Source organism: Monodon monoceros, unplaced genomic scaffold, assembly GCF_005190385.1.
Source record: "Monodon monoceros isolate NGI ecotype Baffin Bay Population unplaced genomic scaffold, NGI_Narwhal_1 Super_Scaffold_4, whole genome shotgun sequence".
Taxonomy (NCBI): Eukaryota; Metazoa; Chordata; class Mammalia; order Artiodactyla; family Monodontidae; genus Monodon; species Monodon monoceros.
In genome coordinates this window covers 21,653,217-21,673,062 of record NW_021703781.1, presented here as the reverse complement: position 1 = coordinate 21,673,062, position 19,846 = coordinate 21,653,217, and the positions used below count along the sequence as shown (strand labels likewise).

The window sequence follows — 19,846 nt, the reverse complement described above, 5'->3', positions numbered from 1 at the left end:
GCCCACTCTCAGCAAGGGGTTCGGTGCTGTTTTGCCTGGTCACCCAGTCAGACAGGGCAAGCGGCCAAGCCTTGGGGAAATACTGGTCCAGGGTGAACCTCAGAGGGGACACGGAGGCCCGGGGTTGCCGTGGCTGTATGAGGTCTCACACGGAGCCAGGGTGGAGCCAGGCCCAGGACCCTCTGGGCCTGGGGTGACCTGGGGGTGCCCGGCAAGTGGGGTGGGCTCACCGGTGGCCTCGTCCAGGCTCTCCTGCGTGACGTGGTCGTTCTGGCTGACCCACTCGCCGTTGCACTTGAAGTAGATCTGCGTGGCGGGGAAGGCACGGCAGCGCAGCTCCACCGGCTTGTTCTTCACGATGTAGGCGTCCTGTGGCTCCCGCAGGAAGTGGGGCAGCGGCTCTGCCGGCGCCGACGGGAAGGAGTCTGGGAGCACCTCGCTGCCAGAATCAGTGCCTGCAGAGGGTGGAGGGTGGGAGCGCTCCGTGAGGCCACAGGCTGGGAGGCCCGGGTCCCCTCCATCCCCTGGGGGCCGTGGCAGAGAGAGGAGGCCAGGGGAGGAGGAGGGCTAGGCAGTTGGAGGAGACCTGCTGGGACGCCCTCTGTGGCCTGGGCGAGGTCTGACACTCCTGTGGCCTCGGTTTCCCCACTGTGACCTGCTTTTAAGAGGCTGTGTTTTGGAGCCAGTCCCAGCCCTGTGATGCTGCGTGATTCTACTTTTTTACAGATGGAGGAGTCAGGGTGGCCCAGGGAGGTGGGGGTGACCCGTCAGGGCAAGGACACCCCTCTCCAGCTCTCCCCACCGGCCGTCCCCGGCCTCCCTCCAGTTTCCCACGGCGATGCCACAGTATGTGAAGAGCTGGAAATGGGCCTGAGGCTGGAGCTCAAACCAGGCCAGCTCTGCCCCGAAGCCACAGCTGCCCTGTGCAGCCCCAGCCAGCCAGGCTGATGGAGGCAGGGAGATAAGTCAGGGCCCACAGGGGCGAGGGTGGGCTGAGGTGAGGTGGCAGCAGCAGGCCTGGGCTCCCTGGTGCTTGTTCCCAGAGTGCTGCCTCCTCCAGGAAGCCCACGGCAGGCAGCAGCATGCAGGGGAGACCACCTTCCCTGTAGCCTTCCCCCAGACCCTCCCTTCCTCTGGTCTGTGGCTCTGATCCACCCCCTTAGCATTTCCCACTTCAGCTAAATCCACACCCTCGGCCCTATGGATGAGGACACTCGGGAGGCTGGGAAGTGCAGGCGGCCATCTCCTCCCGCAAAGGGGCCAGATGGAAACCGGCCGGCTCCCTGGAAAGAACAGCACCTCGGGAGGTGAGACAAACAGGAAGGGAGAGGGGCCTGGCCACCACCAGTGTGGGGAGGGAGGGAAACCAGGCTGGGCCAGGCTACTGGTTTACAATCCACGTAGGAAAATTGACTTTCCAATGCCAAGCCCTAAACAATCAGGTGGCTGGGGACAAGCGGCAGGGGGCTTGTCCTCCTCTGCTAACTGCTCCCGAGGAAATAACGAATTAAGCTGCAGGGGTGCATGTGTCTGCCCAGCCCCTCGCCAGCCTGTGCAGTCCTGTCACTGTCCCAGAGCTCCAGTCCATCAAGTGGAGCTGGGGTCCCAGGAGGCCACGGGAATCTCAGGTATGGGGAGTCCCCCTTTGGGCAGAGGGGCCAAAGGGACACATGGTTCTTCAAGAGCAGAATGCTCACTTCAAGAGCAGAATGAACAAAATGTGCCTAGCATGCTTTATCAGTGTCATCTCCTTGTGGATCACAGCTTCTGCTAAGACGGAGGCTCTGAGAAAATGCATGGGTTGTCACTGGCTCCAAGCTCTGGGCTGTGGGTGGGGTATGTGTGCGTGACCTGGGGGATCGAAGGGGAAGCCAGCAAGAAAAAGGATGAATCCAGCACGTTCCCTGTGACCCATGGAGAGCCCTTAACTCCAACCTCATTACTTTGTCTCTGAAGAGGGAAGGGAAGTGAGCACTCCTCCTCTCTCTGGGATCTTTTGAGGATCATATGAGATAAACATGCACGAGCGCCTAGGAGGAGCCTAGGTACAAACTGCCGCATCAAAATAGCAACTAATGCTTCCCTGGAATTAACTGCTATGTTTCCATTTACATAGTTAACTTACCTAATTCTTGCAACAACTTTGTAAGGTATATTATATTGGTCCCCAGTTTACTGATGGGGAAGCTGAGGCTCAGAGCAGTTAAGCAACTTGCCCAAGGTCACACAGCTGGCCAGAGGCAGAACCAAGGTTTGAACCCAAGAAACCAGACTTCAGTGTTGCCCGGGGCTCCACACTGCCTATCTTTGGAGGGCTCCATAACACTGTGGGTGTCCCCATACCTGAGATTCCTAATAGACCCTGACACTGGCCGGGTGTCTGCAGTTATGGGGGCTCTCTCATCAAAGGGCCAGCAAGGCCAGGACTGTTTTTTGTGTTTCAAAGCTTGGGAAATTGAAGTCCATCAAAGTGACGCAAGGTCACCTGGTTAGTGGGCATCTAAACTAAGAAAAGCACCGAGGATTCCCGAGGCCAGGCCAGGGCTCCCAAACACCTGCTTTCCTCTGCCAGACAGGGAGACACCTCTGTAGGTAAACTGGCAGCCCCTAGGGTCTGGGAATGTGGGCAGTTGATGGCGAGATGACACAGTGCCCAGGGAGCTGGACATGGGTCTCCCGGTGGCCTGAGAGCTGCTCACTGTGGCCCTCCCGCCAGGCGGGCAGTTCTAGGGAGAGCAGGGTGCAGCCAAGAGGACTCCAGGCCCACCTCCCGCCACCAGCATCCCTGCTTCAGTCTCAGGCCTGAGGAGTGTAGGGCAGGGCTCAGGCTTCAGACTCAGACACCCCAGGGTCTGAACCAGTCCTGACTGGCCTCAGGCACCTCATCTGTGAAATAGGGGGACTGGACCCCCCTCTGGGGATGGTGGCCATGAGAGCAGGTATATGGGAACCCACGGATGCAGCTGCAGGCTTGCCCTACCTTCTAACCACACAGCCTCCAGGTGACGGCCGCCTTGGCTCTCTGTGGCACTGCGGGCTGCATTTATGACTTTGTTTCATGACCCTAATGTGGCTCATCTACAAAGCAGGCGGAGACTCGACTGAGGAAAGTCAACATTAGACATCCATTAGGGCAGCAGGCCTGAGTCTGGCGGCCCCGTGCCCCACCCTGCCACCCCACCCCTCCTCTCAGCCCTGGCACGAAGACTCAGCCCTGGTCTTGGCAAGAGGATGGCTGGGCATCCTCATCACTGCCTCCCTGTCATTCAGGGCAGTGCTGGGTGGCTCTCTACGCAGCCACTGCCCGCTTTCCCACATCCCCATCCCTCAGACGTCCTGCAGGAAACAAGGAAGCAGCAGCAAGAGCCGACCTGAGATTCCTCCCCACAGGGACCACCATGGACTACGTGCTGGCCGGCACACAGTAGGTGCTCAGTGAACACAAATTAAAGGTGTGTGGGAGGTGCTGCCAGGGCCTGGGTAGTGACTGAGTTGGGCCCCTGTCCTGACCAGTGGACATGTCCCCTCCTCCTTGGCCCTGGCTTGGGCCTTAGCGGCTGAGGAAGGTTCTTCAGGTGTCCTGGAGGGGGGACACCTGAGCCTTCCCTCTCCAGCTTGGAGGAGGAAGAATCATGAAGTTGGGAGTTCCTGGGTGCTCCCTCTGCCAGAGGCCTTCAGAGGGTGATTTTATATTAACTCACTGAGCCCTGCAGCAATCCTTGACAGAGCTTCCCAAACTTTTTTGGTCTTTAATGTCTTGGTAATTTTTACCCAGTAATTTTACCCCACGGCCAAAAGAAATTCCTAGTGGTTTTGTTTATTAAGTAGTTAGATCCAACCAGCTTACGTGTTTGTGGGTGTGTGTGTGTATATCCTAACAACTTAGTATCCATTGGAAAAAATAATAAACGTAAATTGAAAGAAAGGTAATATTTGTATTACATTCCTATATAGCCACAATGACTTATAATGGGGATGTCTTGGAATCATAGGAGACATTGCTGCTCTCACAGTTTGTCTCAGAGTACTCCCAAATGCCAAATTCCCAGCTTTGCAAAGGTATGGTGGCATCTAAAGGAAAGAAGTGTGTGTGACGCTGGAATTGTAAGCTATGTTGAGCTAGCAGTTGTTGTGGTATCTGGCAGCTGTCCAGTACTGCTGTGTTTCCATGGAGATTAAAAATATCCCACAGCACCCCCTGTAGCATTCTAGAGTGCCTGGGCACACAGGTTGGGAACCACATCCCTTTGGGAACCACATCTCTATAAGTTAGGTACTATTATTAACCTCATACTCATGAGTAAACTGAGTAAACTCATGAGGAAACTGAGACCAAGAGAGTTTAAGTAGCTGATACAGGGCTATAAAGCTAGTATGTAGCAGAGCTGGGGAGCGCATCCAGACAGGTAGACACCTGAATCTGACTTCTGAACTGGGAATTATTTGCCAGATGTTTCAAATAGTTCATCTAATTTACTCCTCACAACCCCCAAGGTGAGCATTATCTTCCCATGTTACAGATGAAGACATGGGGCATCAAGGGACTTGCCTGAGGTCACCTGATCAGCGGGAGGAAGCCAGGCTTGGAGCCGTATCCCTCGGTCACCTGTCTCCCTGGCTTCACTACTGCTCTCCCCACTGCCCCATCTTCACAGAGGAGAATAAAACACCGAGGAAGAGGTCCCCCAGGAGGAGGAGTCTTTGCCACCGCCAGGCCAGATATGAATTTCCCCCTGGTGGGAAAATGGCCCACATAAAGTGTGGTTTTCCAATGGCAGAATTCATTTGAACCTATAGTTGCAAAAATGCAACCTGCCTTTACAGCTGCATACACGAATGGCCTAGCTAATCCAAAATGAAGGTATGAAAGAGAACGCATCCCTGCACAGATGTAACCAAAGATGGTCAAACATAGGAAGAGAACCACTGAAGTCAGGAGCCCTGGGTTTTCACCCCAGCTGGGGACTGGCACTGCTGTGTGGCCTTCCTCTCAGGCCTCGGGGCCTCCATCTGTCAAATCGGGAAGTTGGTAGAGTCAATCTTTTGAGCCCCACTATGGTTCTCACACTTTGAGATTTGAAGATGCCTGATGGGGAATCTGTTAATGTAGGACAGGGCGCTGTTGGGTAAAGTTTTTCTGCACGAAGCGAATTTGCTTAAAGTGGGGTCACCTTTCTTGCCAGTGTTATTCCTGGTGCAAAGACCCAGCACCTACTGGCATCCTAATGCACAGCGTTGGGGGGAGGCTGGGAGGGCGGAGGAGGAACTATTTACTGTTGAGCTCTGCCAACCATGCCGCAGCCCACCCACCCCAGCCTCGGATGAAAATGACCACTAGAGTCTCTCTGGTGGGCACCATTCAAACCCTCGCTTCTCATTTACCTATTCCTGCCTGTATGGGGTGTCTTGTCCACGGGGCTCACTTGGATGCACTGAATCACAGGGATAAAGGTTACTGCAAGGGCCATCTCGTACGACATCCCCCTGCCCATCAACTCCGTATCCAACCTTGACTCACATACCTCCAGGGATAGGGAGCTCACCACTGCCTTTCTCAGCCAGGCTCTCCTTTAGACAGATCTAACAGAAAAGCTTTCCTTACTTTCTGCTGAAATTTGCTGTCGGAGGCTCCAGCCATCGCTGTAATTTCAGCCTCTGAGGTTACACAAAACAGTGTGCTTCCTCTTCCCCACGACAGCGTCCCAGCCTCTGAAGGTTGCGGCGTGCCCCCCTGGCCGTCTAGCCTTTCTCTCAAATATTCACAAGACACCATTTGGCATCTCCTCACCACCTGGCTTCCTCATGGGCAAGTTCCATTTTGCTCACAATCCGCTTAAAATGTAGGGAGGGGAGGTGACCAGGGCGGGGGTCTGCTGGCGCCTCCCTGCTTCTGGCAGCTCGAAGGCTGCTTGGCAGTTGTGGGTGGCTGCTTCTAGAAAGCTTGGAGCACATCACATGGTTCTTGGTGTCCCCCATGGGGTCCAGGACAGGGTACCTGTCCCCTGGGACGGGAGTGGAGCTTGCAAGACAGAGCCAGGAGTCTGAGCCCAGTCGCCACCCGACAGCAGGACCCGTGCCAGGCCACATGCTCCTTCCCAGGGGCTGGGGCTGGGCAGAGCCTAGTGTGGAGACACACCTGGCAGGTGGGAGGTCCTGATGGGGTGGAAGTCAAGGCCACGGGCTTATTTAAGACGTACCAGAATCTAAGCCACTAGAATAAGCAGAAGCCAGGGGCCTTGGAGATGAAGGAAGTGGGTTCAGGACAAAGGTAAACCATATTTCCCAGAACTACCCCTGAGAGGAGGGGGAGACTAAAACTACAGCACTCAGACATCCCTGGATGGGAGACTGTCACTGGTTGCTAGGAGAGGCCAGAGGGGTTGTGCTTCCCTTATGGTGACCCTGAGCCTGGGGTCCAGACTGGACTGGCGCATGGTGGAATGGGCTGGCCTGAGAGCCAGCAGACCAGTTCAAATTCAAATCCTCACTCTGCCACTGAGACCTTGAGAGGGCCTCAGTTTCCCTATCTATGAAAAAAGGGCTAATAGGTACTGCCGTGTCAATTTTGAGGTGTTGCTGTGAAGGTCAGCTGAGAAAACAGATGCAAATGTGCTCTGTTAACTGGGTAGAGCCCATGTCCCAGGGAGAGGCAAAGCTTCTCCGGCTGAGCCGTGTGTGGGGAGTCCTGAAACCCCGCACTGGCAGCCTCCTCGGCCTATAGACACCTGAGCCCCTGTAGGCCAGAAGCACAGCAAGTCGAGTGCAGAGGCACCCGGAGCCCTGTCCTACCAGCTCAGAGAGGGGAAGTGACCAATGCAACATCACACAGCACACTAACAGCCAAGCTGGACCAGAGCCCCATTTCTGGTTCAAGGCTGAGGCGGGAGACAGCACAGCATGGCATGGCTACGGGTAAAAGCTTGGGCTCTGTATTTTCCCATGCCTGGGATGGAAACTCACTACCATCCATCTCAGCCAGGTCCACCCCTGGCCACTAGGGCAGAGAGACCTCAGAGGCTGCAGTGGTCTAGTAGAGAAGGCTTCGATACCCCTGCCCCTTGGTTTCTGTCCCCAGGTGGGTGACAAGGCCAGGCCTGGGACACCCCCCACCCCGGGCTCAACTGCAGGGGGTGGGCATCTGTAGCTGAGCAGGGCTGGCTGGTGCGAGGCGGTGCCACACTGAGGAGCAGGCCTGGGAGGGGAGGATGGGGGGCAGGCGGGAGGTGAGGGAGAGAGAAACGCCCCACGCTGGGCACATTTATCATCCGTAATCACAGTCCAGCCCCTGGACACCGGCTAATTCTCGCCAGACTTGACCTCCCACTGCATGGAAAATCTCTTCCATTCACCGTGAGGTGGATGTGCTCAGTGGGGAGTGGGGAGAGAGCGGGGAGAGGAGCCCGCTTATTATTATGTTTTAAAAACACACAAACCCCACATGGAAGGACCCCTCCCTGGACACAAAGCCCTTCTTCCATCTGGCCCTGGCTTCTGGCGGCTGTGGAGTTCAGGCTGGGGCCCCCTCAGAGGTGGTTACAATGGCCGTTACTGATGACAAATGGGGGCTGGTGGGCTTGGGGGGCCTCCTTCCTAACAAAGGAGGCCCCTTGCACAGCCCTTTTCCCATACCCTCTGCAGACCTGCCCATGCCCATGACGTCACTTCCTCTGCTGGCCACAGGAAGTAGCCTCACCAAGATGGCCAGCTGGGGCAGGAGCCTGCATCCTGAAGGGGTGTCTGGCTGACGCTGAGAAATCTTTCCCCTGGAAGGACTTGGGACAAGTGAAGGATCTGATGTGAGGCTGGGGACAAGGCTCCAGGGCAGGTGCAGAGCCCTGGCATGAAGCCTGGGCTCCATTTTCTAGGGGCCACACTGCTTACAAAACAGAGAGAGGACACTACGGCTCCTGGGTCATTGGTCTATCCACAGACTCTCAGTGGTACTTGGGGAAGCTATATTCCCACGGGCCCAGACCCTCCCTTCAGACCCTTCCTCTGGCCACTGGGTTCCCTCGGCCTGGGCCTCGGTCCCTCTAGGGCCAATTTTTAGTTCCCCTTCCAAGTCCTAGTCACTGTGCCTGGAGGTCTGGGCCCTGAGGAGGGGGCATTCTGCTTCCCCTTCTTCTCTTACACAAGGAACGCAAAACCCTCTCATCTGTCACCCTCCAGATAATAACCATTTATCCAGCACACAATGTGATAATAAACATCATAGACAGTACAAAACTCCTGTGAAGTAGGCGTTCCACTTCACAGAGGAGGAACCTGGGGCTCAAAGAAGTGAAAAGACATGCTCAGGCTCTCAGCTGCCAAGAAACAAAGCTCCTCCCGTCAAAGCACAAGGCCTCCTTTGGCCCACGATGCCCCTGAGGGACCGGCAGGCCGCAGCTATTCTTTTGCCCATTTTGCAGATGAACAAATGAAGTCTCTCCAGAGTTCGCTAGATTGCGGAAGGGGAAGAGGGTCTCAGCTTCCTGATGCCAGCACTTGGCCCCCCTTCCTCTGTGGGCCGGACAAGTCTTGGACTTGTATGGGATGCCCCAGCCAAACAGAGATTCATCCTAGCCTGGGAAGGGCCCGCTGGTAGCCTGGTGCAGCCCCTAAGACGTCACACTCAGACACACGTGCTCACACCAGCAGACCCACCCAAGCCCTGCTCAAGGTCACAATCCACAACCAACCCCCCTGGACACCCAGAGAGCCCCAACCAGGCTGGGACAGTGGCTCCTTTCTTAGGGCTGCTGATGTCAACTTTAAGGCAATGGCAGTGACTCTGGCCTGTGGGGGACCTGCTATTTTATTTGGTCATCCCTCCCCCATCCAGAGTTGGGATGGGGTGAGCTTGAGTTGCAATATCAGACTCCACCAAACACCCAACAGCTTAGGTCCCCACATGGGGAGACCCCCCTTTCCCTCCCCTGCATCCAACCCGTGATGCTGACGAACCCGGATGCTGCCAGGTAAACCTTCAAGATGTGCTTCAAACTACTCCGCGACTGCCCACCACCACCTCCTACCGTCTCCAAGCCCACGGCGCCCGGCCCAGAACCTCCTCACTGTGCTCCCTTCTTCCCCTCTTGCCCCCTCAAATGCACTCTCCTCACAACAGCTGGGGTGATCTTGTAAAATACAAAAAAATCACTCCCCTGCTCACACCCTCCAATGGCTTCCATTTTCACCCGGAATGAAGTCCGAGCCACCACCGAACCCCCAGATTTCAGAGGCTCCAGGCCACCCAGGTGTGTTTCCTCCCCTTGTACATGCCTGGTTTATTCTCACATCAGGGCCTTCGCTGCTCTCTCCTTCTGAAATACACCCCTTCCCACCCGTCTACTGATATTCCTGGGCTGACTCTCTGTCACTGAGATCTCAGCTCAAATACCAGTGCCACCTCCCACGTGAGGCCCTCCCTGACCACCCAGTGTAAATTCACCATCCTTGATGCTGTCTTCACATTGTCCTGGTTTGTTTGTTTTTCTTGACAGTGTTCATCTCTCTCTGGAATTACCATCTCCATGTACTTGATTGTTTGATGTCTGTCTGGACAGGTCTACTCTTTGGAAGGCAAGCTCCTTGAGAGCCTGGAAATCCTGTTTGCTCGTTTAGCTGGGCCCACTGAGGACACAAGACTTTCTCCATCTGTGCTGCCCAGCCTCTCTGGAAACACCTGGCGTGGCAGGTGGGGGTGGGAGGGAGCAGCCAGAGGAGGTGGGCATAGGTTGGGCTGACCTGGGCCATGGGAACCAGTCGCTTTGGAAACCCCATCCTGTAGGATGCCACCAACTGATGGAACCTCAGGGACCATCTAATTACTGCCCTCTAGGATGGAGACCAGAGAAGGGGTGGGCTAGCATTAGATCACAAAGCACCTGAGCAGCAGAGCCAGTAAAAGAAACTGGCCTCTAGACTCCAGGGGGAGTGAGGACTTTATTTTAAAAATCCTCCTTTTTGGGCTTCCCTGGTGGTGCAGTGGTTGAGAGTCTGCCTGCCGATGCAGGGGACGCGGGTTCGTGCCCCGGTCCAGGAAGATCCCACATGCCGTGGAGCGGCTGGGCCCGTGAGCCATGGCCGCTGAGCCTGCGTGTCCGGAGCCTGTGCTCCGCAACGGGAGAGGCCACAACAGTGAGAGGCCCACGTACCACACACACACAAAAAAATCCTCCTTTTCTTTGTAGTGAAAATAGGTTTTTTCTTGACCTCTTCTGATTACAATTTAGGAAAAAAATGAGGATGACGATAAAAATCACCCATTCCCACCCCCAGGTGACCAGAATTAACACTGGACATTTTTTAGATGTGCACATATTTTGTTACTTACTGGGTCTTGCCAGACACAGTCTGTGTATCCTATGCTTTCTTTCAAGGCTGTTAACTGAGGACTTTTAAACCACAGCGAAGTGCACCAGGCATCTCCCTCTCCCTCTCTCACAGTCACACATGTCACAGGGGCACACGCCAGCTGGGCTGACTGCTCCTGCATGGCATTCCGGGTTGTTGGAGGAGCTGCAGGGTGCAGAGCTGGTGTGGGAGCCGCTAGGCAATGACATCAGGATCTCTTTGCATATCTGGGCGCAGGGCAGAAAGATGCCGGTGTCCTATCCCTGTCTCCCAGAAAAGTCAAAATGCCCATGGGTACAGCCTCTGGCCCAGGGGCTGCCTGACGGGTTACGTCCCCGCTGCCCTTCCAGGTGAGGTGTCCCCAGGCCGCCCTGGAAAGTTCAGGGTCAGGGCTGTTCTTAGAGCGCCCCGAGGCATAAACTTCCCCTGCCTTCCCAGCGTCATGCTCTAGGGTTGAGCCACCCCTCCTCGCAAAGGGGAGCTGGCTGCCAACACATTGCAAAGTGGAAACCTGTGCCATCGTTGTAAGCTGCCGTCAGCACCGTCACCACACCTGGCCAGACCCCCCCCCCCCAGCGCTGGTGTGGGCCCCCTGGCAGGCACCAGGAGGTGGCTCGGACCCTGGGCTGCGGGGCCCTTAGAACTAAGTCCAAGCCCTTCACTTCCAGAGGGGGATCCTGAAGCCAGAGAGGAGCAATGCCTTGTTCCAGTGCAAACAGCCGGTCAGTGGCTGCAGCACCCCTGGTATCTTGGCATCACATTGGCATAAAGAGAATCACAACAGGGAGAGAGGAAGAGGGGTGCCCGGACTCTGACCTTTGTCAACCTGTGAAATGGGGCATGGGACAAACTGGGAGAGGTGAACAGAGAGGTGGAGAGTCACAGCAAGAAGGACAGAGAAAGAGAGCACCTGGCAATGGTGGGGGGTGAGAGGGGCTCTTTGGGGGTCTCTTGTACTTTTCTGAACCTGGAACCCACTTGGGTTCCTGCTTGGGGCCCTGGAGGCAAGGGAAGAAGGTGACATCTGTCTCTGGCCTTCCTCCACACTCAGCGCTGCCTCTTCTACAAGGCCGGCACCAGCCCTAAGGCTCCATGGGCCCCAGGGAAGGCAGACCTTGCAGACTAGGCTCCCAGGAATACCCTGCAGACCAGAGGTAGGGAGTAACTGGTCTCAGGTCACACAGAGGGTTGGAAGCAAAGCTAGGACTGGAATGTGGGCATCCGGGCACTCAGCCCAATGCTCTTGCCCTTGCCTCTCTCTGGTTCCAACAGTGGGGAAGACCCTAGCCCTGAGCTTGGGTGAGCAGCTGAGCTATCAGGGGTGGAGATGTGGGGAGACAGGTGGCACTGGCCCAGGGGAAGGCCTAGGTGGCCGCACAGGTGCACCTTGAGGGAGACAGGGCAGGGACTCACCCCCATTCCTTCATTCATTCATCAAACATTTTCTGAGTGCTTCCCCTTGATCATGCCTATAGCAGGATCTGGAGAGCAACAACCAAGCTTCAGTTCCACCAACAAGAAGCTCACAACAAAGATTCAAGGTTAAGGACCCAGACAGCCTGACTCCCAGACTCATGCTCAGTCTGCTTCCAGCCTAGCCCCACAGCCATGTGATGGTCCTTCTGCCTGCTGAGCCACCATCGGTGCAGAAATAAATCTACAGCTCTGTCTGCAGCTCCCTCCTTCTCCATCAAGGACTCAGTCCACCTCCTCCAGGAAGTAGGCTTTGACTACTTCTGCCTTGACGACTGTAGGGATTTCTCATTCTTCAGGCTCCTAAAATCCCTCGTATTTCTTAGGCTGAAGCACACTGGTGCTGCCACTGGCTCATGAGGTGACCTTAGGTAAGCCACTTCCCCCTGGACCTCAATCTTCCCTTCTGGAAAATGGGGCCACTTTGATTTGCTTCATCCTCCAGGGTTGCCGGGAACATCAAGGTCAGAGTGTGAAACTGTTTTGCCAGCTGGGCTGCCCTGTGCATTTGCTAATTTTTATTATTGCTTTTCGCAGTGAGAAACAGTAGGCGTACTTTCGCTGGGCTGGCAGGGGCGCTGGCTGACATCTTGACCAACAGCTCCAGGGTCTCCCTCAGGGTTTGAGGTGCCGGCCAGGTGCCCCACTCCCCAATTCCCACCCTGCCCCGGCCTTCCAGCTGCTGCCCAGCCCACTCTGTGATGACACGGAGCTGCAAAAGGCTGATGCAAGCTGGAAGAAGGGAATGAAACAGACTTGAGTGGGGCGGATGGAGCTCCACCCCCCAGCCCCATGGGACGCCAGGCCCGGCCCCTGGCTGCTTGCTTGCACCTGCTGATGTAATTGCTGGGCCTCCTTGGCTCAGGGCTAGACCTGCTCACCTCGGCCTTCAGAGCCAGAGGAAGGGTGTGAGGTCACGGCCGCGTGCGCCACGAAAGGGCTCTTCTCTCGGGGGGTGGTGACTGGGCCCCAGTGAGGGCAGAGGGGAGGAAAGAGCCAGAAAAAAAGCATGAATAAGAGCACAGCTCAGAAGTAAGTAGGACCTGGGTCAACCCCAGCTCTGCCACTGTGCCACTTCAGGGGACTGGTCCCATGTCTCTGAGCCTGGACATAACAGGCACTCAACTTGTCACTGTCTTCCAGGGATGTCTCAAGGCGGATAAGGAAGTCTGAGAGAGGAAAAGAGAAAGGATGGAGGCGTGGTTCTGTGGAAAGAAAACACCAGAATAGTCCTGGGCTGGCCACCAGCTCACTTCCTGGGGCCTCAAGCTTGTTGATCCATCAAATGGGCACAACATCTCTGTAGGCCACCTCACAGAGTTGGGGCCGGAGGTGTGAAAGTGTGACATGACACTAAAGCATGTGGATATCTCGGGGGACCTGGGGACAGTTGGGGAGAGGTTCTTGCCAGGAACCTGGGGCTCCCAGAGGCTGGGTAAGGGAGGTGGGGCTGTCAGCTCTGCACTCTGCCTTGCCTGGGCTCAGGAGCCTCCCCTTGGGGGGAGAGGCATGGAGAGCAGTACACACCTCCCCAGAGGCCTCCAAGGAATCATCAAAAACACACAGGTGACAAGGACCAGAGCCAGGATCCACTCCTGGAAACTGCAAGACCACCTGCATGCAGTTGAGGGCTTCCCGCCCCACGAGCCCAGGGGCTGGGAATTGCCCCGTCTCCAGACTATAATTCTCAAATCTAGTTTCCCTGGCGATGCCTTTGCTCTTTCCCTGAGAAAGGGTGGGGGAGGAAACAGCCTCACATAGTTCATGTGTCTTTTTGGTTGACACTCAAGGCAAAAAGACAGGAACCAGCCAGGTGGGGAGGAGAGGTCCATCTCAGCTGTGCCCGACTCCTCAGCCTGGGAGAGAGGGGTTACCTTTCCTAACTGGGCCCTCAGTCCTACTTGGTTGCACTGGATGGGGAGCTGCACTCCAGCTGGGATTCGCGAGCTTCCCTGGCCACAAAGACCCATCTTTCCCTTTAGCCAACCACAGCTACTGTTTATAGGCCAACCCACTCCCAGGCACTGCGCAGGTCACTAGGAGTACAGCGCCTACCTGAATCCTCCCAACAACCTTCAAGACAGGTTCTCTTATTCTGATCCCCAATTTGCAGGTAAGGAAACTGAGAAACAGAGAGGTTAAGTAACTTGCCTAAAGTCACAGAACAGGGCTGTCAGTGCTTCAGTCTGGATCTCCCTGACTCGAAGACCATACTCATTAACCTCTATGCCAGTGGTTCTGAAACTGCAGCATGTCCCGGGATTAGCTGGAGGCTTGGTAAAACCTCTGCCTCCACCCAGAAGTTTCCACTTAGCAGGTCTGTGGCGGGGCTTGAGAACGTACACGTCTAACAAGTTCCCAGGTGCTGCCGCTGGTCTACTGCTCGACACTCCCGTGCCTCCCAACAGAAATATAAAACACTTAGCACACATAATGGTGCTTAATGCAGGTCAGCTCCTTTCCCTGAGCACTTCTGTGATTCAGCTGGAGACCTTTCAAGAGGAACTAGAGGAATTACATGGCAGCATTTGTGCCGCTTGCTTTAGCCTGAATCAGGCCCCTGGTGTGTGGTAATCAAGATCATGATACCCATCACCTGCACCTGTGTTCTTGCAAATTACTTAGCCTCTCTGGGCCTCAGTTTCCTTTATCCGCAAAACGGGAGTAATAATATTTCTAGGAAACACACTATACACACAAGTTCCTTAGAGCGGTGCCTGGTACATCAAAAGGGCTTATTGAGTATAAGCTGCATTATTTTTTTTATTATTATTACCATTGTTACTATCTACTTCATCTATATTATCTTTCCAACAATGTCTATCCACCTCCACTGTTTACCTACAGTCGCTCAGGGGATAAGTAACTGGCCCAAGTCACACAGTCACTGAGCAGCAGAGGGAAGATTCTGAGCCAGGTTTGCGACTCCAGTGGTAGAAACTGTCTACCACGAGCAAAGAGCGAAGCCTGCTCTGGCTGCTTCCTCTGGAAAGGATGAAGAGTTATTTTCTTACTTATGTTTCCTGTGCTTCCTTCTAAACCCCTAAGCTTAGCCCAGGGTTCTGTTCAGTGTCACCCGTGAAGGGAGAATGTCTCCAGGAGGGAACCAGAGGCTGTGTCAGCCACCCACACTCAGTGACCTTGGGCGGCCTGACCCCTGCCCTCTGTGTCTGTCCATCTATCCCCTGCTTGCTCCTCCTTATTGGGCACCCTTGAGGTGCGAGTGTTGGCTTGGCATTTGCTGGTCCAGGTCCTGGGAGAGGGGACGGTCACTTGTTTCTCCTGAGGCTCCCTGCCCCCATCCCCCCCACCCCCAGGATCCCCAGTTCAAAACAATGGAGGCCTCAGGGCGCCCTTGATGTAAAGGTTCAGTAGGTGGCTAATTTTAGCTGAGAAATACTCGGCATTTTCCCAGCTGCCGTCACTGCCGCACTGTGTGCAGGACAAATGGCCTAGGTTTTCCTCCCCAATTGTTCTCGGCCGGGGGCCTAGGGGCTGACTCCAGCTCAGGACAATTCCCTTTGTGTCTGCTTCCGGGTGACTCTTAATAACTCGTGGGGACAGCCTGGAGCTCCCAGGCCCCTTCCCCCGCCCCGCTACAGGGCCCCTAGCTTCATAGTCAGCGCATCTCAAAATGCGGCGCTGAAACAGGACTTGCGGCTCGTCAGGGGTGGGGGCAGAGAAGGAGGGCTTGTGGCCTGAAGGGGCCTCCTGTGGACAGATGGCAAAGCCAAGGCGCAGAGAGGGTGTGACCGACCTAAGCACAGCCCAGTGCTCTTGGCACCAGGTGCAGGAGAAATCCCACCACTGTCTAAGCTTCCACCCAGCATGGGGACACCTCAGAGAGTGAGACCCCAGACTGCAGGCCTCCCATTCTCTTGGCCTCCAGTGGAAACACCTGCCCTTCCCCCACACCCCTCACCTGGCTGAATCCCTCCGTCCTCAGGTCTCACCTTGAAGGTCACCTCCTCAGGGAGCCCGGCCCTGACTGCACCCTCCCAACTATACTGGGGCCCTGGCTCTTCCTCCGGTATTTCTTTTCCTTATTGCCCTCAGCACCTTTTCTTAGTTAGGTACTCATGGTGTATTTCCTTATTTAATGCCAAGTCCCCGCCAGATTCTGGGGTCCCAGGGGCAGATACAACATTTAACCACCTGTGTGGGCCGTGGGTCAGGGTCCTGGAGCTCCGCTGTGCCAGGGGAGACTGGGGGTCCCGGGGGAGTGGCTGGGGGCACTCAAGGCTCAGAACAGTCGACCTATTCAGCCGTTTTCAGCAGCACGATGGCCTAACCGGCACTTTCTGCCTGGACACCACCCCTGGCTGGATGACACGTGTATGCCCACTGCTGACCCCCAGTGCCAGCTTGGCACACAGCAGATGTTCAACAGACGCTTCTCGCATGAATGAATGAACCTTCTGGGCTCCTCTGGTTCCTCCTCTCCCTGAGGGAGGAGCCCCGATTCGACCTATGCCCCACCCTTCCCATGGAAGGCTCTGGAAGCAAGAGAAATGAGGCGCCTTGGGGAAGGCACCCACGGCCCAGGGTGGCCCCACCCCCGAGGGCTGTTTGCTGGCCTTGCAGCCCCCAGCTCTGCCTCGCCCCCCACTGCCCCAGCCAGGACCCAGCATGCTATAATTAGAGTCCTCCTTCCAGGCTCCAGTAATGAGGGGTGTTGGGTGCCAGCCGTAATTACAGCCTGGTTAAAGCGAACAGGAGCCACCCCCAAGCCAAATTACAAAGTCTGCAGCCGGACTCCCTCCTGCCCCGCTCCCTTTTTATGGGGGTGGTTACAGCAAGGGACAGGGGAGTTGACAGAGAAGCCAGCTCAGGCTGGAGCTCTGGTTTCGGAAGAGTGGAAAGCCGAGGAGAGCCTGAAATCTGGCCTGTGTTGCTTTGAAACTGTCCTTGCACCTCTCCCGGCCCCACCCTCAACAAAAATGCCCTTCCAAAGCCGAGGTTGGGAATGAGCAAAGAAACCAGCTGAGGCTGCTCTTGCAATGCGTTCATCCTCGCCCCCATCTTGGGGCTGAGCTCTCTGCCAGGCCAGGCTAATGGCTCCCCGCACAGTCATATTTCATGGGCACAGCCAACATCACCCCGTGTTACTAACCAAGGTTTGGTGCTTAACTAACTTGCCACAAATCACACAGCCGGTAAGAGGCAGACCCAGGGCTTGAACCAGGACCACACAGGGAGAAGGTTCTAGAGAGTAGGTACATTTCATCTTGAGCCCCCCTCACTGCACTGGGCATGGGGTGGGGCACAAGGAAGGGCTCAGTGAGTCCTGAGAATGGTGAGTTTTGCACATCATTTGAGAGGTCTAGCTGAGTCCTCTCCCTTTTAGAGATGGAGAAATAGAGACTCTGAGTTCCACTGGTGTCTCAGGATCCAGAAGCAGAGCTAGGATGTGGGTGACCTTGTCGGTCTCAGAATCTCAGGATGTTAGTATGTAAGGGCTATAGAGAAAATCTAGTTCAGGGGCAAATACACAGCAGCCTGGCCCATCCCAAGGCTGTGACAGGCATCACTAATTGATCATCAATCATGGCAGGCCTGGACAGGGCCTCAGATTCCTTCTCAGCTCAGGACCACACAGCCATACCAATCAAGCAATGAAGAAGATTCCGCCATCCCTGATCTGATTAGTTCCCACTCACCCTCAGTTACTCGAGGGGAAAGTGGAGCCCAGAGAGCTGGGGTGACTTGCCCCAGTAATGGGGTGACTCTTATTCCTTAATGACCCATCCTCTGTGGATGCCAACCTGCCACTTCCCACTGCATCTTCAGCCCAGCCTTGTCAACTCCGGGCTTCCTGTGTGGGAAAGACTCCCTTAAGGCTCCCTCCAGGCCCTGCAGTACTCACCCAGCTGGCTGATCTGCTGCTCTGACCAGAAGGTGGCTTTCATAAGGGACTGTGGGGGAACAGGCTTGCTCACTGGTGGAGGTGCCCCAGATGCAGCAGCGGAAACCTCTCCACATGGCCCTGAGCTGCCCACATGCCCCTTCCTGGGCCCCTTGGCTGGGCTCTCCTCCCAGCCCAAAAAGCTGGCTCCAGCCACCCACTGCCCACTCACCACAATTGGCCTGTAGGGACTCAAGTCTCCTTGTTACCTCTCCCCCTCCTCCCCCCCACATCTTCTGCCCCTGGCGTCCCCCGCTCCGACAAGCCTCTTCAATAGCGCCTTTGATCCAGGCTCTCCAGCCTCTTAAACAAGGACGGCCTTCTGCCTTCAGCAAGGGGTGTTGGAAAGAGGTGGGTGTGGGAGGACGGTGACCATGACAGGACAGGCACAACCCTGCGGTCCTCACCTTCTCGTGACCCCCATCCCCCACCCCTAGCCTCACCAGGATGACCAAAGGTCCTGAGCTCAGAGGCCCTCCAGGGAAGCTGTGAGAGCTGCTGAGCTTTCTGGGAGGTGCCTCTGCCTCACCCAGCAGTGCCAGGCCTGGACCGGAGGGCATTTTCAAAAGGACACTTTAATTAGGGAACAGGGAGGCCAGCCAGCGGGATTATAGGCCACACCCGGAGCCGTCAGAGGCCTCTAAACTACCAGGCCCAGCCTTCCTCTCTAGCCTCCACCTACTACCACCTCCTCCCTGGGACTGTGGGGAGGGGAGATCCCTGAACAGCCCTGTTCGCAGCCCCCATGGTGGGGCCCCTAGAAAGGAACACTGGATGTCTCAGGTGTGGTTGCTTGAGCTGAGGTGTGGCTCTCAGGCATGGAAACAAGGGTGCTGAAGACGGTTGGCAAAACTGGAGAAGCCATCCTCAGGCGGGAGGCAGGAGCAGTGGCCACCCTATGCTGGGCCACGAAAGGGACTGGGCACTGGGGACTCCACCCTTGACCCTGTGAGCCCCTACCTCTGTCCACCAGTAGGGACAATGACAAAGGTCTGCTTGTCTCCTAGAGGCTCTGGCTTAAACCCAAACCATGCTGTTGTTCCAGGCATTCTCCCCAGCAGACAGTGTTCTCCCACGTCTCAGATGGGCAGCCTTGGAGCTGCCCGGGGCTGTCTGCCCCTAAATGTCAGGAGTGGGGCAGAGGACCCAGGCCCACTGACCTGGCTGAGTTTGGAGGTGGCTGAGGCTCTGTGCCCACAGGTTTTCTCTGTGACCTGAGTTCCTTCTCTATAAAATGGGGAGACCCAAGTGAATCTCCCAGGCCTGTTGTTCAGGTAAACAGAGTCACAAATGTGAAAGTAATCGGCACAGGGCCTGGCTGCGCTGCTCAGAAAACTCATGCCGGACTTGGTTAGGGTTGAAGAGCTGCCCATATACTAAATTCATCTCTCTGGGCCTCAGTTTCTTAATATTCAGGTGGGTGAACAGTGCATTCTTCTTAAAGATGTGAAAGTGTTTTATAACCTATAAAGGGCTGTCCAGGTCTAAGACTAGTCATTGTGATTTTTCTAATGAACAACTACACTTATCCTTCTTCCACCCTGTCCGTGAGGTGAGGCTGGCCCATTTCTAACCCAGCTCACTCGTGTGAATCTGGTGACATCTGGCTCACGTGGCCCCATGCGGCCACCTGCCCTGAGGTTCAGCCTATTCTTTGTTACCTGCCAGCTGCCTCTTGGACAGGGGGGTGACTGGAGGGTCCTTGGGCAGGGAGGACAAAGGGGGGCTGTGGATGCTTAGTTCTCTGGGGAAGAAGCCTTTACCTATTAGGTGAATCCTCTGCTGGGCATCAACCCCAAGAGAAAAGGCAATGTTGGGGTGGGGACCCAGGGGACCCTGGGGGCAGACGGGCATGGGTGGTAGCCGGCTGGGCAAAGCCCATCCTTGGTTCCTCCTGCCCTTTCTCTGAGGGAACTCCAGCAAGGTTCCCTGGAATGTCCCCAGCTGTGTGACCTTGGACAAGTCCCCTCCTCTCTTTGGAAGTACTTCTTCCTCTGAAATGACACTCTTCAAGTACATGGCTTATCCCGCTGCTCTTGGCTTGGCGGGAGTGGAGGGTTCTGGGAAAGGCACAAGGGAAGCCAGCCCCTCCACACAGCTCAGTGAGAGGCCAGGTATCCTGGAGGGGCC

At 55.8% G+C, this 19,846-nt stretch overlaps 1 protein-coding gene across 3 annotated transcripts in view; it reads right to left on the bottom strand.

Moving 5' to 3' along the window:
* Positions 1 to 19,846, bottom strand: part of UNC5B (unc-5 netrin receptor B) — an 84,812-nt gene that overhangs the window by 19,304 nt on the left and 45,662 nt on the right. For all 3 annotated transcript variants that reach the window (XM_029245323.1, XM_029245324.1, XM_029245325.1), the window contains exon 2: positions 231 to 455. In XM_029245323.1, the coding sequence (XP_029101156.1) occupies positions 231 to 455 (225 nt within the window). The remainder of the gene's footprint in view (positions 1 to 230; positions 456 to 19,846) is intronic.